Source organism: Colobus angolensis, unplaced genomic scaffold, assembly GCF_000951035.1.
Source record: "Colobus angolensis palliatus isolate OR3802 unplaced genomic scaffold, Cang.pa_1.0 Scaffold155, whole genome shotgun sequence".
Lineage (NCBI taxonomy): Eukaryota > Metazoa > Chordata > Mammalia > Primates > Cercopithecidae > Colobus > Colobus angolensis.
In genome coordinates this window covers 4,257,766-4,277,480 of record NW_012114655.1, presented here as the reverse complement: position 1 = coordinate 4,277,480, position 19,715 = coordinate 4,257,766, and the positions used below count along the sequence as shown (strand labels likewise).

Sequence of the window (19,715 nt, the reverse complement as noted above, 5' to 3'; positions counted from 1 at the left end):
AAAAAAAAAAAAAGAATTCCTATCTTATAGCTCAATTTTTTATCTTAATGCAATTAAAATGTAGGTTATTAATAACAAGATAAACATTTCCATAAATTTGGAAATTTTAACATTTCTAAATCATGAGTCAAGACAAAATTATAATAGAAACTTAAAAATCCTTAAAAATAAACAATATATAAAATACTGCTTATCAAACTTGTATAAAGCAGCTAAAACAGTACTGCAAAGAAAATATATTGTCTTAAATGTTTATATTATATTATATTTATTGTTAATTTTTAGATGGAGTCTTGCTCTGTCACCTAGACTGGAGCGCAGTGGTGTGATCTCGGCTCACTGCTCTGCCTCTCGAGGTGCCTGCCACCGTGCCCAGCTAATTTTTGTAGTTTCAGTAGAGACGAGGTTTCACCATCTTGGCCAGGCTGGTCTTGAACTCCTGAACTTGTGATCCACCCACCTCAGCCTCCCAGAGTGCTGGGATTACAGGCGTGAGCTACCGCACCCAGCCTCACTTTTGTATTTTTTTTTTGATAGAGTCTCCCTCTCTCGCCCAGACTGGAGTGCAATGGCATGATTTCGGCTCACTGCAACCTCCACCTCCCGGGTTCAAGCAATTCTCCTGCCTCAGCCCCTCGAGTAGCTGGGACTACAGGTGCCTGCCACCAGGCCTGGCTAATTTTTGTATTTTTTAGTAGAGACAGGGTTTCGCTATGTTGACCAGGCTGGTCTCAATCTCCTGACCTTAAGCGATCTGCCTGCCTCGGCCTCCCAAAGTGCTAGGATTACAAAAGATATTCTAATGTTAGCTACCCTTATATTCATGCAATAAACTTAATGTGAACATGATGTATTATCTTTTTAATACATTGCTATATTCGGTTTGCTAAACTTTTGTTAGAATTTCTACATCTATATTCACTTGCATTCATTTGCATTATTATGAAACATGCCTGTAAAATCACCTGGTCCAGTGTTTTTTTGTGTGGATTTTTGTTTATTAATGTCTTGAACTGTAAGTGGACTCTTCAGACTCTACTTCTGCTTGAGTCAGTTTTGGTAAGTTACATTTTTCTAGGAATCTGTTCGATTTTTTCTAATAATCATATTTATTGCCATAAAATGGTTGGCAGTATTCAGTTCATGCTTTAATTCCTTGTATACCTGTATTTATGCCCACGCTTTCTCCTTACATTGTTTATATGCACCTTCTTTCTTTCTTGTTTGATTGTTCATGCTCAATCTTGACAGAGTTGGTCAGTCTTAACTGAGGTCAACATGGTGAAACCCCGTCTCTACTGAAAATACAAAAGTAGCTGGGCCTGGTGGCTGGCACCTATAATCCCAGCTACTCGGGAGGCTGAGGGAGGAGAATTGTTTGAACCTGGAAGGTCGAGGTGGCAGTGAGCTGAGATTGCTCCATTCCACCCTAGCCTGGGCAACAAGAGCAAAAAAAAAAAAAACTTCATCTCCAAAAAAAATAAAAAAAACTTCAATTTTAATCAAAGCCACATCAAAGCTATTTATAATGTTAATAATTTATTCCTGTGAGCCATTGATGCACTGGAGTGGTTCCAAGGAAGAAGAACTAGAACTCTTAGAGAAGAAGCTAGCATTGATTAGACAGGGAAAGAGAAAACCTAAACAGAACAGCGTGATAGCTGACTTCAGATACCTGAACTTTTATATGGAAAAAGGAGTTCTTTATCCTGTATTAAGCCCAAAATACAGAACTAGGGTTCATGAGCAAATAATAGCATTGGTGAGTATCCGGTTAGCATTAGCTCTTAACAACTGTTTTAACCCTACGAATGAACCCTCCGAACTGGTACATCTGTTATTGGAGGTATTCACGCAGAGGGTGGATCTCCTCACTGTCAGATCTTCTAGAGAATATTTGTGAATGGATTATAGAGGGTTGTATTAGATTACTTTGATCTATTTCCTGTGTGCTTCATTTCTTGCCCCTGTTCATCTCTTTCCCACCTTCCTGCATTCACCTTTTTGTCATTACTTTGATCTATTTCCTGTGTGCTTCATTTCTTGCCCCTGTTCATCTCTTTCTCACCTTCCTGCATTCACCTTTTTGTCCTGTTATGTTGTTAATTCTTTAACAGGTGCAGCTTTTTTTTTGACTAATAACAAAAATTTTGTACATAGATTTGTTATAGGGTAGTAAAGGCGGTATTAAAGATATCATTAAGCTTCTCCTTCTCTCTCCCTGAATAATTAAAAGCACTTGGGGTTGGGCCCACATGTGGAAGGCATGTAAGTAAAGGTGGTAATGTCCTTGAAGGTGACGCCTGTGATGTTGGGTTGGCATTAGTGAATCCAGGTACGAATGAATGCATGGTTTCAGTGAGTATAGATACACAGATAGATACGAACATAGGTGTGTGTATATACATATATGTGTTATCCCTGTCCACTGAGAAATTTTGAGAGCAGTGATAGCTGATTAGCATTGGGTATGCTTAGCTTTTGATATCCAAATTTTATTCTCCACTAGGAGGAAAATAGAGCTTTGGAGAAATGGCTGGTTCCAGGTCACAGACAGGGAAAGTGTAAGAATAGCCTGGAATGTCTTGTAGTGACAGAACATAAAGACATGCTCAAAAAAATGATGATGACATATCAGAAGGATGTAGAAGCCAACTTAAGTCCACTGGCCAAATCTGGGATAATCTAAGCATGAAAATAAATAGGATTACAACCTATTGAATAAAATAGGAATTAATGAGCGTATACTGATGTAAAGAAACAAATGAATACATAAATGAGGGATAGGGAAAGTTCTACCTTTGTATAGGTTGCCAACTAATAAATATTGAAATGGATGCTAAACTTAAGTGGGTGAAAATTTGGTGAAGGACAAGATATTCACATAATCTTGAAGTATCCCTTTATAAAATACTTATTAAATATAAAAAGAGGAATAGTAGCTCTACACTGGAGAAGTCTGGCCAACACCAGCCTTAAATATGTGATCATGACCAGTAATGAGACCTATCACGTCAGAATCCTGAACCACCCGATAAGATGTAGTGAGCACATAGCATCCCTCTGAGATGAACATGCCGGACATATACAAACTGAACTCATCTGTAGGGAGAGAGATATCTGACAACTCAAATGGAGGAACACTGTAAAACAACTTACAGTTTTGAAAAGGTTAAAAAATACCAGGAAAGAACAGAGTGTATCCTTTTGTTTAAAGGACATTATTGGGACACTTGGTAGAACTTGAATGGTGTCTGGATTAGTAAAGTATTACTATTAATTTTATAATTTTGATGACTATACTGTAAGTGGGATTATGTCATCGTAGAAGATAAAAAATGGAATAATCAGTTATGTTTGCAACTTCATGACTTGGGAAGAAAACTCTTTGTACTTGGAATTTTTCTGTAAGTTTTAAAATTATTTAAAAATACAAATTAAAAATAGATGTAAACGGGGTACTGAATCCTAGCCAATACGTGAAGTCAAGAAAAGGAAATAAAAGGCATAGACATTGGAAGGGAAGAGATAAAAACGACCTTATTTGCAGATGACACGTAGAAGATGCCAAAGACTCTACCCAGCAGTGTCCTGGAATTAGTGAGTGAGTTAAACCAGTTGTGGGATACAAGAGGTCAGCATACAGAAGCCAATTGTATTCCTGTACATTAGCAACAAACACGTGGAAACCAAGACTGAAAACATATTGTTGTTTACAGTTGCTCTAAGAAAATGGAGTATGTTGGAATATATCTAACAAAATATGTATGGGACCTGTATGTTGGAAAGCACCAAACACACTGATAAAAGAAATCAAAAGATGACCTAAATAAATGGAAAAGGCCGACCATGTTCATGGATTGGAAGACTTAGCATAGTGAGTCAGTCCTCCCCAAGTTGTTCTATAGATCTGTAGTGACTCATGGTGTCAAATTGTTCCTAAAGATCTAACACAGTTTCTGTCAGAATTTCAGGAAGATTTTTTTGTAGATAAAAACAAGCTTATTCTTTTATGTGGAAAGGCAAAGGAACTAAAATAAAATGGCTTAGAATGATCTTGGAAAGTAAAAACTAGAAGAAGCAGTCTACCTAATTTTAAAACTTAATGCATAGCTACAGTAATCAAAACAGTGTGGTAGTGGCAGAGGGATGAATACATAAGTCAGTGGAACAGTCTAGAAATGGACTTGTAAAAGTATGGTCAACTGATATGTTGACAGAGGTGCAAAACAATTTAAAATGAAATCTCACACCTTACACAAAAGTTAACTGAAGATGGATCATAGATGGATCATAAGGTAAAAGCTTTCATAAGAAAATGGGAGAAAATTCAGGATGTGAGGCTGGATGAAGAGTTCTTAGCTGTGACACCTACAGTGCAATTCATGTAAAATATCAATAATTTATACTAAATCAAAATACCTTTGCTCCTCAAAACACCTTGTTAAGGGACGAAAAGATGAGTACAGACTGGGAGAAAATGTAAACCACATATCTGACAACTTAGATCTAGACTATATATAGAACTCTCAAAATGTAACAGTAAAAAGAAAAAAAACCCCAGTTAGGAAATGGGCAAAAGATATGACACAGATGGTAGATAAGCCTATGAACATATAAAAAACTTCATTAGCCATTAAGAAAATGCAAGTTCAGATCATGGATGGTGGTGGGATGTCACTAGACATCTGCTAAAACAGCTAAAATAAAGAGATCACAAAACCCTAAAAATGCAGAGAAGCTGGATCTCATATATGGCTTAGTGGGAATGTAAACTGGTCCAGCCACTCTGGAAAGTAATTTGGCAGTTTCTTAAAAAGCTGAACGTATACTTCGCCTGTATGACCCAGTGCTTGCACTCCTGGGTATTTATCCCAGAGAGACGCAGTCGTCTGTCCACACGGAAGTGTGTGCGTGAATGTTCACAGCAGCTCTATTTGTAGTAGCCCCAGATTCGAAACAACCCACGTGTCCTTCAGTGGGTAAGTGGTTAACTATGGTGCATTCATAACAGAATACTACTCAGCAAGAAAAAGGAAGAAACTTGACGTAACAACATAGATAGCTCTCAGAGGACTTACGCTGGGTGAAAACAATCCAGTCCCCAATGGTGACATAGTACATGATTCCATTTATATAACATTCTTGAAATGATGAGACTTCTCGAGAGGGAGAGCAGATCGGTGGTTAGGGGTGGAATGGGGAAGAGTGTGCCTGCCAAGGGGCACACAGAACCTTTGTGCTGATGGAATAGGTATGTCTTGTGGTGGTCATGTGAATTTGTTTGTGGTAAAATGGCATGAAACTGTACATACACAAATGAGTGCCTGTAGAACTGGAGAAATCAGAATAAGGTCTGTTGATTGTAGCAGTGTATTTTCATGCTTCTGAATTTCATGGCCTTCTGGAACTAGGCCCTGGACAGCGAGCGCATTGCTAGGAGTGGGGCTCTGTGGTGAGCCCGACGGTGTCCCTGGCTGCAAAGAGCTTAACACTGGCAAGAAGGCTGCTACTGGTCAGGCTTGACAGCTCTTGCTGCCCTCCCCCAGTGGAGCTGATCAGAATCTTGCCCTAAGAGGCCCCTCTTGAAAGCCACCTTCCTTGGGTGGGCTGGCCTGCCCTAGAGCACTTAACACTGGGCTGAGGGAGCTGCGGAAGTGTGCAGGGGGAGTGCTGGAGTCCAGGACAGTCAGCTGTATGCGGGATTGGGGCGAGGGTGTGGTTGTTTCTAGATTAAAATGCAGATACATGATCAAGTAGAATTTTGAAATTCCTGTAAATTTTTAAGGTAAAATAGTAATTACCAAGGAATTTTGTTCTTTAATACCCTCTTAGGGTATTAAGGAGGGTTTGTCAGTGAAAATGATCAAGAAGGACTGGTCCAATCGAACCACTGATTTTGACAGACAAGAAAACAGACCCCAGAGTGCCCCTTATCACAGGACTGTCAGCGACTGGGATGCTGATAATGTTTCTCAAGTAGTAATCACCCTTTTCTGGGAAATCGTGGCTCTGTCTGAAATCATGTAGGCTGGTAGAGCCAAAGCAGAGATCAGAATCCACATCTTTAGATCCCTCGAACTCCCCTCACCCGTGTTTTTCATCTGCACCGCAAAATTCCAGATACCTGTACTAAAAAGTCCTGAAGGTTTCTGCGCTGAATTAGTTTACGCTTAAGAAAGTCAGTTAACGTCAGTTCATTTCCTGCTTATGTTTCAGAATGGGTTGATAGTGATTTGTCATTCTAACAAAATTCTAGCAGGTGTAGGAATTTGAATATGTGAAAATCTTCTGGAATTCATCATATAAACAGTGCAAATACTGGCTGAATTAAATTGTTATGACACTCTACTAGGTAGGCACTCTGAGAAAATGGAAGTAGCAGCCCTTTTCCCCGATAGTCAAATTTAGGAGGTGAGAGGAATTAATCAGTACAGGATTTCTCGACTCTCCGAACCTGAACTGCAGACTGCTCCTCTCCCCTTTGTCTCCGTGGCTCAAGCCACATTCTTCATGTGCCTCAGACATGTTAGGTGTGTACCACCTTAAGGCATTGGCCGTTCCCTGTGAGACTGACCCCTTCCACATCTGTGCTTACATGTGACCCACCTGGGTGGTCAGTCACAAGGCCGATCCTGCCCACCCTGTTTTGAATTGCAGTCTACCCCTCTCCCCGGTGCTGTGAATCCCGTTACTCTACCTTTTTTTGTAGCATTTATTACTCATGTACTTTACTTAGTTATGCTTAATGCTATATCACCGATTATAGATATTTGGTCCACATTGTTTGCATGGTGTCTCATGGGCCTTTGGATGTGATGAAAGTAAAATCCTTTCCCCTAAGTCCCTCTACCCTCAATTTATTTAGGTTCTATCTCTCCTAGAAGCAGAGAGTCTGAGTTTCAAAGAAAATGGTGCAATACTGCCGGGCGCTGTGGCTCACTCCTGTAATCCCAACACTTTGGGAAGCCGAGGCAGGTAGATCACCTGAGGTCAGGAGTTCAAGACCAGCCTGACCAACATGGAGAAACCCCGTCTCTGCTAAAAATACAAAATTAGCCAGGCGTGGTGGCACAGAACTGTAATCCCAGCTACTTGGGAGGCTGAGGCAGGAGAATCGCTTGAACCTGGGAGGCGGAAGTTGCAGTGAGCCGAGATCGCGCCACCGCACTCCAGCCTGGACAACAAGAGCAAAACTCCATCTCAAAAAAAAAAAAGAAAAAATGGTGAGATACTTACTGATTATTTTAAAGTGAAGATTAGTATGTCTTATTTTATACAAGCTACCAAAGAGGAAAAATGTCCGTTTTCCAAACTAATGAATTTTACCTATTTTGTAAAGACACTTCTCAGGTATTCTTTTCATTGCAAACTCTTGGGGACAGATTAAAGAGGACTTTTTCATTTAGGAGATTTGTGGAATCAGAATTTAGTGACATTGTCCTGTGAAGTTTAGGATCTTGAAATCATGATGGATTGAAAGACAGTGACAATTTCAAGGACAGTAAACTATTGTTTGGAAAAGGTTGAACTTACCAAATGTTTCCTAAACAACGTATACTTTATTAGCAAGGTTGTGATGGTGCTACCTTGGAAATACTCTTTCCATTCCCACTGCCACTGCTTGATTCAGGCCTCATCACCTCTTGATTCAGCTTTCAGTGTATTGGTGTATGAAGTTGCCTTCCTCCTTGTTCAGTCCATCTTATATGCTGCTGAGAGTTATTTTCGTGAAAATCAAATGTGTTTACACCAGTCCTTTAAAGAACTCCATTGGCTCACGCCTGTAATCCCAGCGCTATGGGAGGCCGAGGCGGGCGGATCACGAGGTCAGGAGTTCAAGAACAGCCTGGCTAACATGGTGAAACCCCATGTCTACTAAAAATACAAAAAGTAGCCGGGCGTGGTGGTGCGTGCCTGTAATCCCAGCTACTCGGGAGGCTGGGGCAGGAGAATCGCTTGAACCCAGGAGGCGGAGGTTGCAGTGAGCCGAGACCACGCCACTGCACTCCAGCCTGGCAACAGAGCAAGATGCTGTCTCAAAAAAAAATAAATAAATAACTTCATTGGGGCCCTGTCCAGAGACTGTGCTTGTAGCACAGCCCACATCCCTTCAGGGTCTGCCCTTACTGTGTTTGGGGACCCCCTTTCTAGCTAGCTCGTCAGCCTTTCTGAATTTGCCAGTCCTGCACACTACACCATTCCCTCTCATTCCTCTTTATGATGTGCCCTCTGCTGGAATTTCCCCTTCCTGCTGATCTCACTAGGCCTATTCAGGTAGCAGCTACTCCAGCTGCTTCCCACGGTATTTTATGCGATAAAGGATCAGTACTCAGAATCATCGCTTGATAGAATTTCTTTTTTCCTTTTTAAGAGCTTCAAACAAATAGTGTCTTACCTTTAGATCCCTATAGGTTACAATATATTTGTTGACTAAAAATTGTGTATGATTACCGAAAGTGTTCAATGCAGGGAACACATCAGTTCATCATGGAGGCATTTCGTCCGAGAGTCTAGTTAGAGAAGATATGTCATGGACTGTGTCATCACAGAAGTGGGGTGTATGTGAGAGAGGAGTTGGAAATCACACCTGAGTGGAGAGCAGTGTGAAGGGTGATGTCAGCAAGAATTTAGGATGCATAGAAAGGATAGGAAAGACACCAGCTGGATGGATCAGGGAGACATGGAATGCAGAATGCAGGAAATACGCAATCTCTTAACTCGCACAAACCTAGGGTTCATTTTTGTGATTTTCTGGTGTGTGACGCTGGTGATGACTTGACTTCCCTGAGTGACCGTGAGATGGATGTGGTCCATATTCATCTGCACTTCATAGGGCTGTAAGGACTGAGAGAGGCGGCCCAGTGACTAGTGGCACACAAACGCGACATGTCGTAGGCACCAGGTGATTCCAGACAGTGGTTCTGGTTGGTTTTGTGGTCAGTTAGAAACCTTTCATCAAGTGAAACTTTCTTTGCAGAGCAAACAATTGAAAAGTTGATATAAAATCTGTATGTACTAAGGTTTGTATTCTCCATTAATATGGGGGAGTATATGGTAACCTGGTGTTTAGTGCTAGCTGTGTTTTTGGCTCATTGCTCAATTTATGAGAGAGAACGCATAATATTTGTTGTTCGACCATTTTACTTGCAGGATTGAAGAGAGTTGACGTATCTACAAAATGCTTTGAGTTCTTGGACATGACTATTTGAAAACGTACCGATTACCCTTAGTTGAGAATGGGAAAATCTAAAGGAGAAAAGTCACTGGTTGACGCTGTACTATTAGAATTGGTCATCTTCTTGCCTGACTTGTAAGTTAAGGATGTGTGATCTTTGCTGTGATGTAACTTGTTGAGGATAAGTTGTAACCAGTTACAATGAACACAGATTCTCCTCTGTTTGACCTGGAAAACTTTCCAAAAGGAGATGTCTTTACAATGATGATATATTTGGTGAAATCTGTGGGTTTGTTTTTTTTTTTTTTTTTGAGCTGATGATGACAGTATTGAAAAAGGAAACTAATCTGTATTGTCAGCATAGCCACAGCTAGCACTAGTCATTTCTTGAGAGGTGGAGCTGTTTCTCAGAAAACACGCTGTTTGGGGGTAGGAGGTGAAGCTCCTTGTCAGAAATTGGCTTAATTTTTATCCAAGTTATAAACCACAGTTCTGTTTGGGTATTGCATTTCTTCATTCACTCAGTGACAAGAATTAAGGCAGATGATGCCTGTAGAAAGAAAAGTATATGTTTTTGATAGTTCTGCTACTGGTGCTAGTAGAGGTTGAGAAATAAGATTTCCTGTGAAGTGTGGTTTGGTTGTTTTTGTGGTATCTCATGCAAAACAGTTTGAACTATCTTCATTTTTCTCCGTTTATTGGATCCTTTAAAAGATAGGAAAGGGTGAGATAACCAGACTTACAATGATGGTAGAGTATTGTGGGCTTTGGGACTCCCTTATATAATAGCCCAAAGGTTATGGGATGCTGCTGTTACGATAATCTCATTTCAGAGGTTCCTGTGGAAGAGGAGAAAGGATGTACCTTTCTGTGTGTTCTCATTCAGAAGTCAAAAGTTTTTAATGATTTTTAATGGTTTTTAATGATTCGTTTACAGATTTGGGGCTGACTGATAGTATCTGGGCAGGGTAAAGAGACCTGTGACTCAGATTGTGAGGGAACCTGTGTATGCGCTCACAAGCTCGAAACTATGTGCTACGATCCTTCACTGGAGCAGAGGCAGTGCCCTTCTTTGTTATCTTCACTAAAGAGTGTAAATTATAAAGTCAGTTTCTCATAAAAAAGGCTTTCATAGTTTCACTTCCTGAAATGTGTATATTCACAATCTTTTGCAATAGTTATTTTAAGGTGATGTGTTTTAGTTAATTTTTGTCTCTGCAGCCTCTTCTAAATCAAAAAGTTATATATACTTTTTATTTTATATTAATCTTTTTAAATTTTTGATTTTTGTAATTTTAATATATTTTTAATTTATTTTAAAGTTTTATTTCTCTTTTTTACTTTAAGATTTTTTCTTTTTAAATTGTTTTTCATTTTTCCTTCGTATGTATTTTTCTTAATAGAACCGAAGAATTAAAATAATATCTAGTGATGTGTAGGTATTTGAGTTTTGTTTTTAATCAGCCTTGAGAAGAAAATGTAGGCTCAGATAACATTTGTAGTCAGTTGTAAATAGCTATAGAGTTTTCCCAAGGATTACCTTTCTTAGTATTATCTGATAACAAAATTAAAAAAAAAAAATCCTGAGAAAATTCACTGTTCCTTTGCTTTTGTTGACTCTATAAATTAATATTAAACAGGAAGCAAGGCTACTGCCAGGGGCTGAGCCCTGCAGACCCAGTGCCCTGCAGGTAGTGCCCTCCTCCATACTGCCTCCCAGGACTGGATCTGGGCTTTTCTGGTTTGTGCTTACTGTGCTTATAGAGCATTGAGGTAACACCTGGTGCATATTTTACAGATTGAGGGAAAATAACAGTGAATTTTAGTTCAGAGTCCTGAGGGTGAGGTATCAAATACTCTGGCTGAAGGTCTTTCTCTAGGTTTACTTCCTCCATAGCTGGGCGAGGGTGTGGGGTGGTGCCATGTGGGGTAACCAGATTCCCAGCACCCTGTGAGGTAGACCTTCCCGGGTTTTATGGATTCCTACCGCATGTTAGCCAAATGGCTGTTTTCAGTTGTGCAATAGATATGAGTAGCCTTTGGTTTGTGTTCTTTCTGTGATTACAACATGAGGAAATACATTCCTCTGGTGTGATATTTTAGTGGAACTTTAATTTTAAAATCGTGTAGCATTCTAAAACCAGGCATTATTTTTTTGATATGTTGTCTAGGAGATACGTGGTCTTTATTTTAATTAGGTTGCTGATCTTTTTACTGTTTTACATAATATAACAGTTAAAGGGTGATTAAACTGTTAAAAAAAAAAGTGATTTTTTAAAAAAGTGCTTGTTGACATCATCTTTCCGAGAACACTAGTATATGTGATTTACTATAACAAGATCTCAGTTTTTCCTGTTGGCAAATGACATGTAATATTTACAGAGGTCTTGGGTTTAGTCCAGCAGAAACATCTCAGATAAATTGATGTGTGAAACTAAAGCCATTTTACATTTCCTTTCATATGGGGATAATATAAACAGTTTTTTCGTTTAAAAGGAAAGAGAGACTGGCTATTTAGTATGGATTTCTTTGAGGGGACAACTTGTAATAGTTTACATTCTCTAGAGTTAAACATCAAACACCATGTTTTTAGTTTTATAATTCAGTGATATGCGTCCGGCAGTTGTGTGTTGAGGATTCTGAGTTAATTCGTGGGCTTTTTCTCCTGGTGTCATGCTTGTCTTCCTTTTCCATCTAAATGTATAAGGTCACATTTTGTATTTCACTTATTTAAATTAGCATAAATTCTCAATCTATGAGATTTTTACTTTTAAAAACTAGAAATATCTCTAAACTGTTAACAGTCTAAGTAGTGAAGTATCTTCAGTGGTCTTTTAAATACAATTGGAATATTCCAGCTGTCTTTAAATGTTTTCAGCATTTAACCTAAACACAGTTCAGTGCTAAAATTTATTTATAGTGGAATTCTTATCTATTGAGCAGCGAAGAGGGTGAAATAGGGTAACCTCAGAAATCTAGTCTCATCTATTTGAGACCACTTACCGTTTTGTAGGTAGACCCGTCAATTCTTAGGTACCAAGAATCTGAATGATCCTTTTACTTTTAGGAAGGTAAGTACTTTATTCATTTAAAACTATGTTTACTTCTGTTCGATTTTTCAAGTCACAATGGCTAATGTGCTACAAACAGAAGCACTTCCCTTCCAGCACTATAGTAACAAACAAGATTACATTTTATAGTTCTTAAAAAAAAGTAGGAATAGTTTAGGATTTGTCTCAACTCTCTTACGATGCTAATTCATTTTTCTTATTTCTTCTATCCTTTTGTAAATACCTAGAATATTAATATGAAGATAAGAAAATGGTAAGTTTGAAATGACAGTTGTGGTTTATCATTCTCTGTTTTCAGATGATCACAGCCGTGTTAAACTGCAGAATGCTGAGAATGATTATATTAACGCCAGTTTAGTTGACATAGAAGAGGCACAAAGGAGTTACATCTTAACACAGGCAAGTAGTATGATACCAAGCAAATGTCTGAAAATGATGTGTTCGTGGTCGTTCGGCTGTAAATCATAGGGAAAAGGATATCTTGACTTCTTTTGGAAATGAAATGGTATTTCAGTTTCTTCTGATGATGTAATGAATTTTGGACGTTACAAAGTTTTGAAGCTTTGAGTATTTAAGATAAAAGGCAAGTTATTTTTAATATTACACGTTCTGTGAAGGAAAATTCTTATGAAATGGCTTAGGCCAGTTCTTTGGGCAGGTTGTTCCTTACATGATGCCTGACACAGAGCTCTACGAATGCTTCTTAGCATCTTCTGTTTCTCTTCCCATACCCTGTGGCAAAACCAGAGGCCCTAGACACCTCTTCTGTAGCTCCCCCTGCCTCGCATATACCTTCAGAGAGTCCGCCAAGCCCTGGATGGTGTCTGGTCGTCTTTGAGGACTGTGCAGGTGCTGAGACCAGGTGCTCCAGAGGTCCGGCTGCAAGGCCTTGTGCTCCCTTTGGCCTTCTGTCCAGTTGTCTCTGAGCACATCAGCCACACCTGTGTGCAAGCATGATTTTCCTTCCATTCTGAGATAATAGGAGAGATTTTTGTGTATCCACAGCTACTCTTTATTCATCAAGTAATAAAGACTTGATTAATGGTGCTGTCACTTCCCCCTAAAGATTTTTGAATATTCAAGAGATACACCATAATATTTGATATTTTTGAAGACGTAACTTGAATCAAAATGACTTACTTGAAAGAGAAAAATGTTTGATAAGTAAAAAGATATGCAGATTAATGTAACTATGAGCTATTAGACTACATCAGTTCAAAGGAAACTAAAATGCATTATTTTACTTGAGGTAATACAGCTCCTGCAAGTCAAAAAAAGAAAAACAGCCCATGGAGAAAACTGGCATAGGACATAAATTCCAGTTCAAAGAACGAAACAAAGGTGGACACTCTGCACATGAAGAGATGCCCCCTTCACTCAGCAGCCAGGGAATGGGCCTTCCTCTGTCAGAACAGGAGAGATGTCAAAGTGTGTGGAACTCAGTCTTCAATACTCTGACCGACCAAGAAAGTCTACTTAGAGAAATACAGTCAGACATAAAGACATACGTGATAGGCCGGGCGCGGTGGCTCACGCCTGTAATCCCAGCACTTTAGGAGGCTGAGGCACATGGATCACCTGAGATCAGGAGTTTGAGACCAGCCTGGCCAACATGGTGAAACCCCATCTTTACTAACAATACAAAAATTAGCTGGGTGTGGTGGCGGCCACCTATAATCCCAGCTACCCAGGAGTCTGAGGCAGGAGAATCGCTTGAACCTGGGGGTTGGAGGTGACAGTGAGGCAAGATAGTGCCACTGTACTCCAGCCTGGGCAAAAGAGCAAAACTCTGTCCAAAAAAAAAGACGTATGTGATCATGTTCATTGCAGTCTTATTTTAACGCATCAGACTCATGCTGTCTGTAAGGGACTGGTTAAATAAGTTAATCATACATACACCATTAGTGGTTATTTTTGGAGCTTGGGAATAGAGACTTTAATTTTCCATTTTCTTCCTTTCTGTAATATTGGAAGTTTTTTTTTTAATGTGCATTCATATTTTAAACTACTATTTAGAGTTAAAAATTTTATTTTCTGTTTGAAATAACTACAGTTGACCCTTGAACCACACAGGGTTGAACTGTACTAGTCCACTTACAGGCAAATTTTTTTCAACCAAAAACGGGTCGGAAATGCGGTGTTCATGAGATGTGAAATCCATGCACACAGAGGGCTGACTCTCTGTATCTGCAGGTTCTACAGGGCCACCAGTGGGGTTTGGACATGTGTGGATTTTGGTATACTGCAGTGGAGGGGGGCAGGTTGGGTCCTAGAACCAGTCCCCTGTGTATATCCAGGAACAACTAATAACATTACAAAATAGAGAAGAATTACCACCCTAGATCCCTTATCACAATACTTTCTCCCTCTGTACCATTTTTCTCCTTTTCTTTTTTTTGTTTTTGTTTTTTGTTTTTTGTTCTCTTCTTAGTTCTTAAAAACATAGGTCTTTCTCAAGATTCTAAATTAGCTTTTTTTTTTCTCCCCTCCAGTCTGCACCACAGCCCTTTAAGACCATGGTTTTCACCTTTGTAACCTAAGATAGGGTAGACTACTGTCATGGTACCTGTGCTTGAATCTTGGTGCCAGCATTTCACTGGGTATTCACTGACCCAGCAAAGACTTCCTGAGACCTACTCTGTGGCAGGCATTGTTTAAATAAAACAGACTTGTTAAATAAAACCCTACTATTAAGAATTTTACATTCTAGTGGGAAATAAAATTAATAACAATTAATAAATTTTGTAATAGTGTTTTTACATGCTTTGTATAATTTAAACCTTAAGACAACCCTCTGTGGTAAATAGTATTACCTTTATTTTATGCACGAGGAATCTAAGGAGGTCCAGAGATATTAAATAACTTTTTTTTTTTTTTTTTTTGAGATGGAGTCTCACTCTGTTGCCCAGCCTGGAGTGCAGTGGTGCGATCTCAGCTCACTACAACCTCTGCCTCCCGGGTTCAAGTGATTCTCGTGCTTCAGCCTCCCAAGTAGCTGGCATTACAGGTGCTCACCACCACTCCCAGCTAATTTCCGTATTTTTAGTAGAGACAAGGTTTCACCGTGTTGCTCAGGCTGGTCTCAAACTCCTGGCCTCAGATGATCCACCTGCCTCGGCCTCCCAAAGTGCTGGGATCACAGGTGTGAGCCACCGCGCCCGGCCTCCTAGTGATTATTTTTGAACTTGTTGTCGCTGTGTGTGTCCTGAAGGAGCCCTGCACATTTAATGTGAGAACTCAGAAGCCTGTGTCTGGCTTTTTGTTCTCTCCTGAGTTCCTCTCTATATTTGTCAGGTCTCTATTGGATATTTTTACTGGATTTCAAAATCTGCACGTTTTCTATCTTTTTTACCAAGGCAGCTGCCTTCCTGTTTTTGTCATTGGGATTGAAACTGTCCTCATTGTCTGCCAAGTTCTTTCTGATCTTCTGTTGCCCCTCCCTTTTTTCAGAGCTCTCTTCAGTTACACCTGTCCTATTGCAGCAGCTTTTTAAGGTCTCCCCTTGCCACCATCCCTGTCACTCTACCGGTGTAATTGCCGACTGCATCCCTCCACTTCCACCTCGCTGATCTCTTTGTCTTTTCCCAAATATGCCCTAAACGTTCATGCACTTTGCCTTATGCTTGGAGGGCCTGGAACGGACCCTCACTGCCTCCCATTCTTCTGCATTCCCTCTCCGTGTTAGGACCTTTTTTGAGGCTCTTCTGTAGTTTCCTTCCCAGCCTTTCCTGCTCCCGAAAACCTGGGTTTAATTTACTCATATTCTTGTGGTACTTAACTGTGTCCATTAGTCGTACAAGTACTTCTCCTTGCCACCTGTACAAGCTCTTCAAGAGCCAAGACTGCATCTCAGTCTAGCTCTTGGCCTTGCATCTAGCAGGTTGTTGAGAATGGAGGATACAGAAAACTAGAGATGCAAAATGCTTATTACCCCAGCGCTTCTGGTTGTCCTTTGTAGATTATTGTTTCAATCATTTTTTTCTTCTGAGTTGTATGAATTAGTATTTTTTTAAAAGTCACCTCCTTGGTGTGTTATGTCTGTTTTGCAGATGAAGAAAATTGGTAGCATTGCGAGTAAATAGAAGAGCTGGGATGTGAATCTCTGTCCCTCTGATTTAAAAACCTGTGGCTGGGCGTAGTGGCTCACGCCTGTCATCCCAGCACTTTGGGAGGCTGAGGCAGGCGATCATCACCTGAGTTCAGGAGTTTGAGACCAGCCTGGCCAACATGGTAAAACCCCGTCTCTACTAAAACTACAAAAATTAGCCGGGCATGGTGGTGCACGCCTGTAATCCCAGCTACTCAGGAGGCTGAGGCAGGGAGAATTGCTTGCATCCAGGAGGCAGAGGTGGTGCCATTGCACTCCATCCTGGGCAACAGAGCAAGACTCCATCTCGAAAAAAGAAAAAACAGTGTTCTTTATACTATAGCAGCTATGTTCCTGTTTGTTATTTAGTCTTTAGGATCACCAGTGGAATGGCATGGGATGTGATTGTGTGTATACACCAAGGAGTGACCTTACTGGCAAAATGCTACATCCATTTTTTTTTTTTAAATAAAAAGGCATTGGCCGGGCGCGGTGGCTCACGCCTGTAATCCCAGCACTTTGGGAGGCCGAGGCGGGCAGATCACAAGGTCAGGAGATCGAGACCACGGTGAAACCCCGTCTGTACTAAAAATACAAAAAACTAGCCGGGCGTGGTGGCGGGTGCCTGTAGTCCCAGCTACTCGGGAGGCTGAGGCAGGAGAATGGCGGGAACCCGGGAGGCGGAGCTTGCAGTGAGCCGAGATCGCGCTACTACACTCCAGCCTGGGCGACAGAGTGAGACTCTGTCTCAAAATAAATAAATAAATAAATAAATAAATAAATAAAAAGGCGTTCATTTTACTGGGGATTTCCTCATTGCTGTTTTTACCTCTAGACTGTGTTTTGTTTTGGAAGTAGATCAAGTAATAGAAAAACAAGTTGAGTGAGGAAAACGCTATTCTCAAATATTAGGTCGTAGTTTGTCGGGATCCTCAGTAGACTTCTAGCATTTTACAACTTAACCTTGGTTTATTAATTTAAGTAATATTTATTGAGTATCTGCTACATACCAAGGAGTACACCGGGCCTAAAGATGCTTTTAGTCGGCCAGGCACCATGGCTCACACCTGTAATCCCAACACTTTGGGAGGCCGAGGCAGGTGGATCACTTGAGGTCAGGAGTTCGAGACCAAACTGGCCAACATAGTGAAACCCTGTCTCTACTAAAAATACAAAATTTAGCCAGGTGTGGTGTTGGGCACCTATAACCCCAGCTCCATGGGAGGCTTAGGCAGGAGAATCTCTTGAACCTGGGAGGCGGAGGTTACGGTAAGCTGAGATCACGACACTTCTCTTTAGCCCGGGTGACAAGAGACGCCATCTCAAAAAATAAAAAATTCTTTTAGTCTAGAACCACTTTGACCCGCTTGTTGCACGTGGGTCTGAAGCTCTGGGCAGCCCTAGCCCCCACTCCTGACTCTGCCCCTAACTCTTCCCACTCTGCTACATTCCATGTGAGTTGAATGCATGTTCAGAGTTATTTTAGGTGTAGCAAAACTACATCTCATTTAACCTTCTCATTTAAAACCAGTTAAAATTTGTACATAGGCTTTTCATCTCTTATTAGTCCTTTCTTTTATCCTATGCTATCATTAAAATGTGAAAGCAATTGGAAATACATGAAATACTTTGCTTTTATCCCCATGGCATTGTTGTAACATGGACTGTTTCCCCTTTTTAACTCTGCCCAATACTCTTCCATTGAGGCCATACATAACTGTGCATTTGTAGATTAACAGTTTCATTGTGGTTCAGGTACTTTAATGATTCCTACTTTTTCTGGAAATCTTTTTGTAGTTAACTTGAGTTGGTTGGCTGGCCAGTGAGAGTGGACTTTTTTCTCATGGATCTTCTATGATGTGTGGGAGGCAGGTCCTGTCTTTTGACTGTGGAAGATGAAGAGGACAGAAATTACCTTTGTCTACCTTCTTTGCAGCTAGAACATGATCTGTCAGATACTCCTACTTGTGATTTTGTCTCTGGTTTGCCTATAGATTGTTTATGAATACTACGGCCACCTTCATATGGCAGTGCCAGCAAAAGCAAGGGGGTAGTAGTGACAGTATCAAGAGCAGCATCCCAGGTTGACTTTCTTTGTGGCAGGACCTTGCTTGTGCCTCAACCCTTGGTTCCTACCCAAGCTTGGCTCTCTAGTCCTCAACTCTGAAAGCCACCTGATATCTTAATTCCTTTTTTGCCTAAGAAAATAAAAGTCAATTTTAATCATTTACAACCAAAAATCCTAAGTAGCACAGACCTGCTTTTGAAATCAGGTGGATTGGAAGTCTTGGTTTACTTTTTACAAGCCCATCCACTGTCTGTCTTGTAACATCCCAGGAGCAGACTTGACGAGGCCTTCCTGAAGCCTTGCTCTTTCTGTCTGCTTCCCTCATCTGCTCTCTCTCCTCTCTCCTCACAGGGTCCACTTCCTAACACATGCTGCCATTTCTGGCTTATGGTTTGGCAGCAGAAGACCAAAGCAGTTGTCATGCTGAACCGCATTGTGGAGAAAGAATCGGTGAGTAATATTTAATATTTATAGCTTAGTATACTGTATGTGATCATTAGCATATAAAGATTTTCATTTTGGGGCCAATATTCATTCCTTAGTTTTGGCCTTTAATTGCTAAAGGCTAGTGGTCAAAGTGTTTCTGTCCAGAAAAACTTATTCATCCTTTTCCTTTCTTATTTTAAGTATTTATATAACAATTGCAGACCTTTCATCTCCAAGATAGAAATATAATGGAATAAATACTGACTAGCAGTGATACATAGATCTTTGGAATCCCTAGGAATCCTTGTTGACATATTTGTCACTAAGTCCCTCTTCCAGCTTTAAGATCTTGTACTGTTCTACTTCAGATTTCTTACTTTATTCTACATTTCATAATTGCTGGTTTTTACTGATGATGAAAATTTCCTAATCCACTTCTAATCAGATGTGGCAATGACATGCCAGAATTTCCGGCAGCGTCAGCATAGTCATTTACGGTGGTTTTTCCTGATCTTCAGTATCATTTAAAAATTAAGGATTAGGCCAGGCACAGTGACTCACATCTCTAATCCCAGCACTTTGGGAGACTGAGGCAGGCAGATCACTTGAGGGCAAGAGTTTGAGACCAGCCTGGCCAACATGGTGAAATCTCGTCTCTACCAAAAATACAAAAATTAGCCGGGTGTAGTCCCAGCTACTTGGGAGGCTGAGGCAGGACAACCGCTTGAACCTAGGAGGTGGAGGTTGCAGTGAGCCGAGATTGTGCCACTGCACCCCAGCCTGGGTGGTAGAGTGAGACTCTGTCTCCAAACCACTGCACTTCAGCCTGGGCGGTCGAGTGAGACTCTGTCTCCAAACCACTGCACTTCAGCCTGGGCGGTCGAG

General features: G+C 40.5%; 1 protein-coding gene across 1 annotated transcript in view; it reads left to right on the top strand.

Annotated features, from left to right (window-relative positions):
* The window catches only part of PTPN2 (protein tyrosine phosphatase, non-receptor type 2), a 68,232-nt gene that overhangs the window by 9,444 nt on the left and 39,073 nt on the right, over positions 1-19,715 (top strand). The window contains exons 2-3 of the mRNA XM_011936636.1: positions 12,548-12,648; positions 18,756-18,854. Of these exons, the coding sequence (XP_011792026.1) occupies positions 18,792-18,854 (63 nt within the window). The 5' untranslated portion in view covers positions 12,548-12,648; positions 18,756-18,791. The remainder of the gene's footprint in view (positions 1-12,547; positions 12,649-18,755; positions 18,855-19,715) is intronic.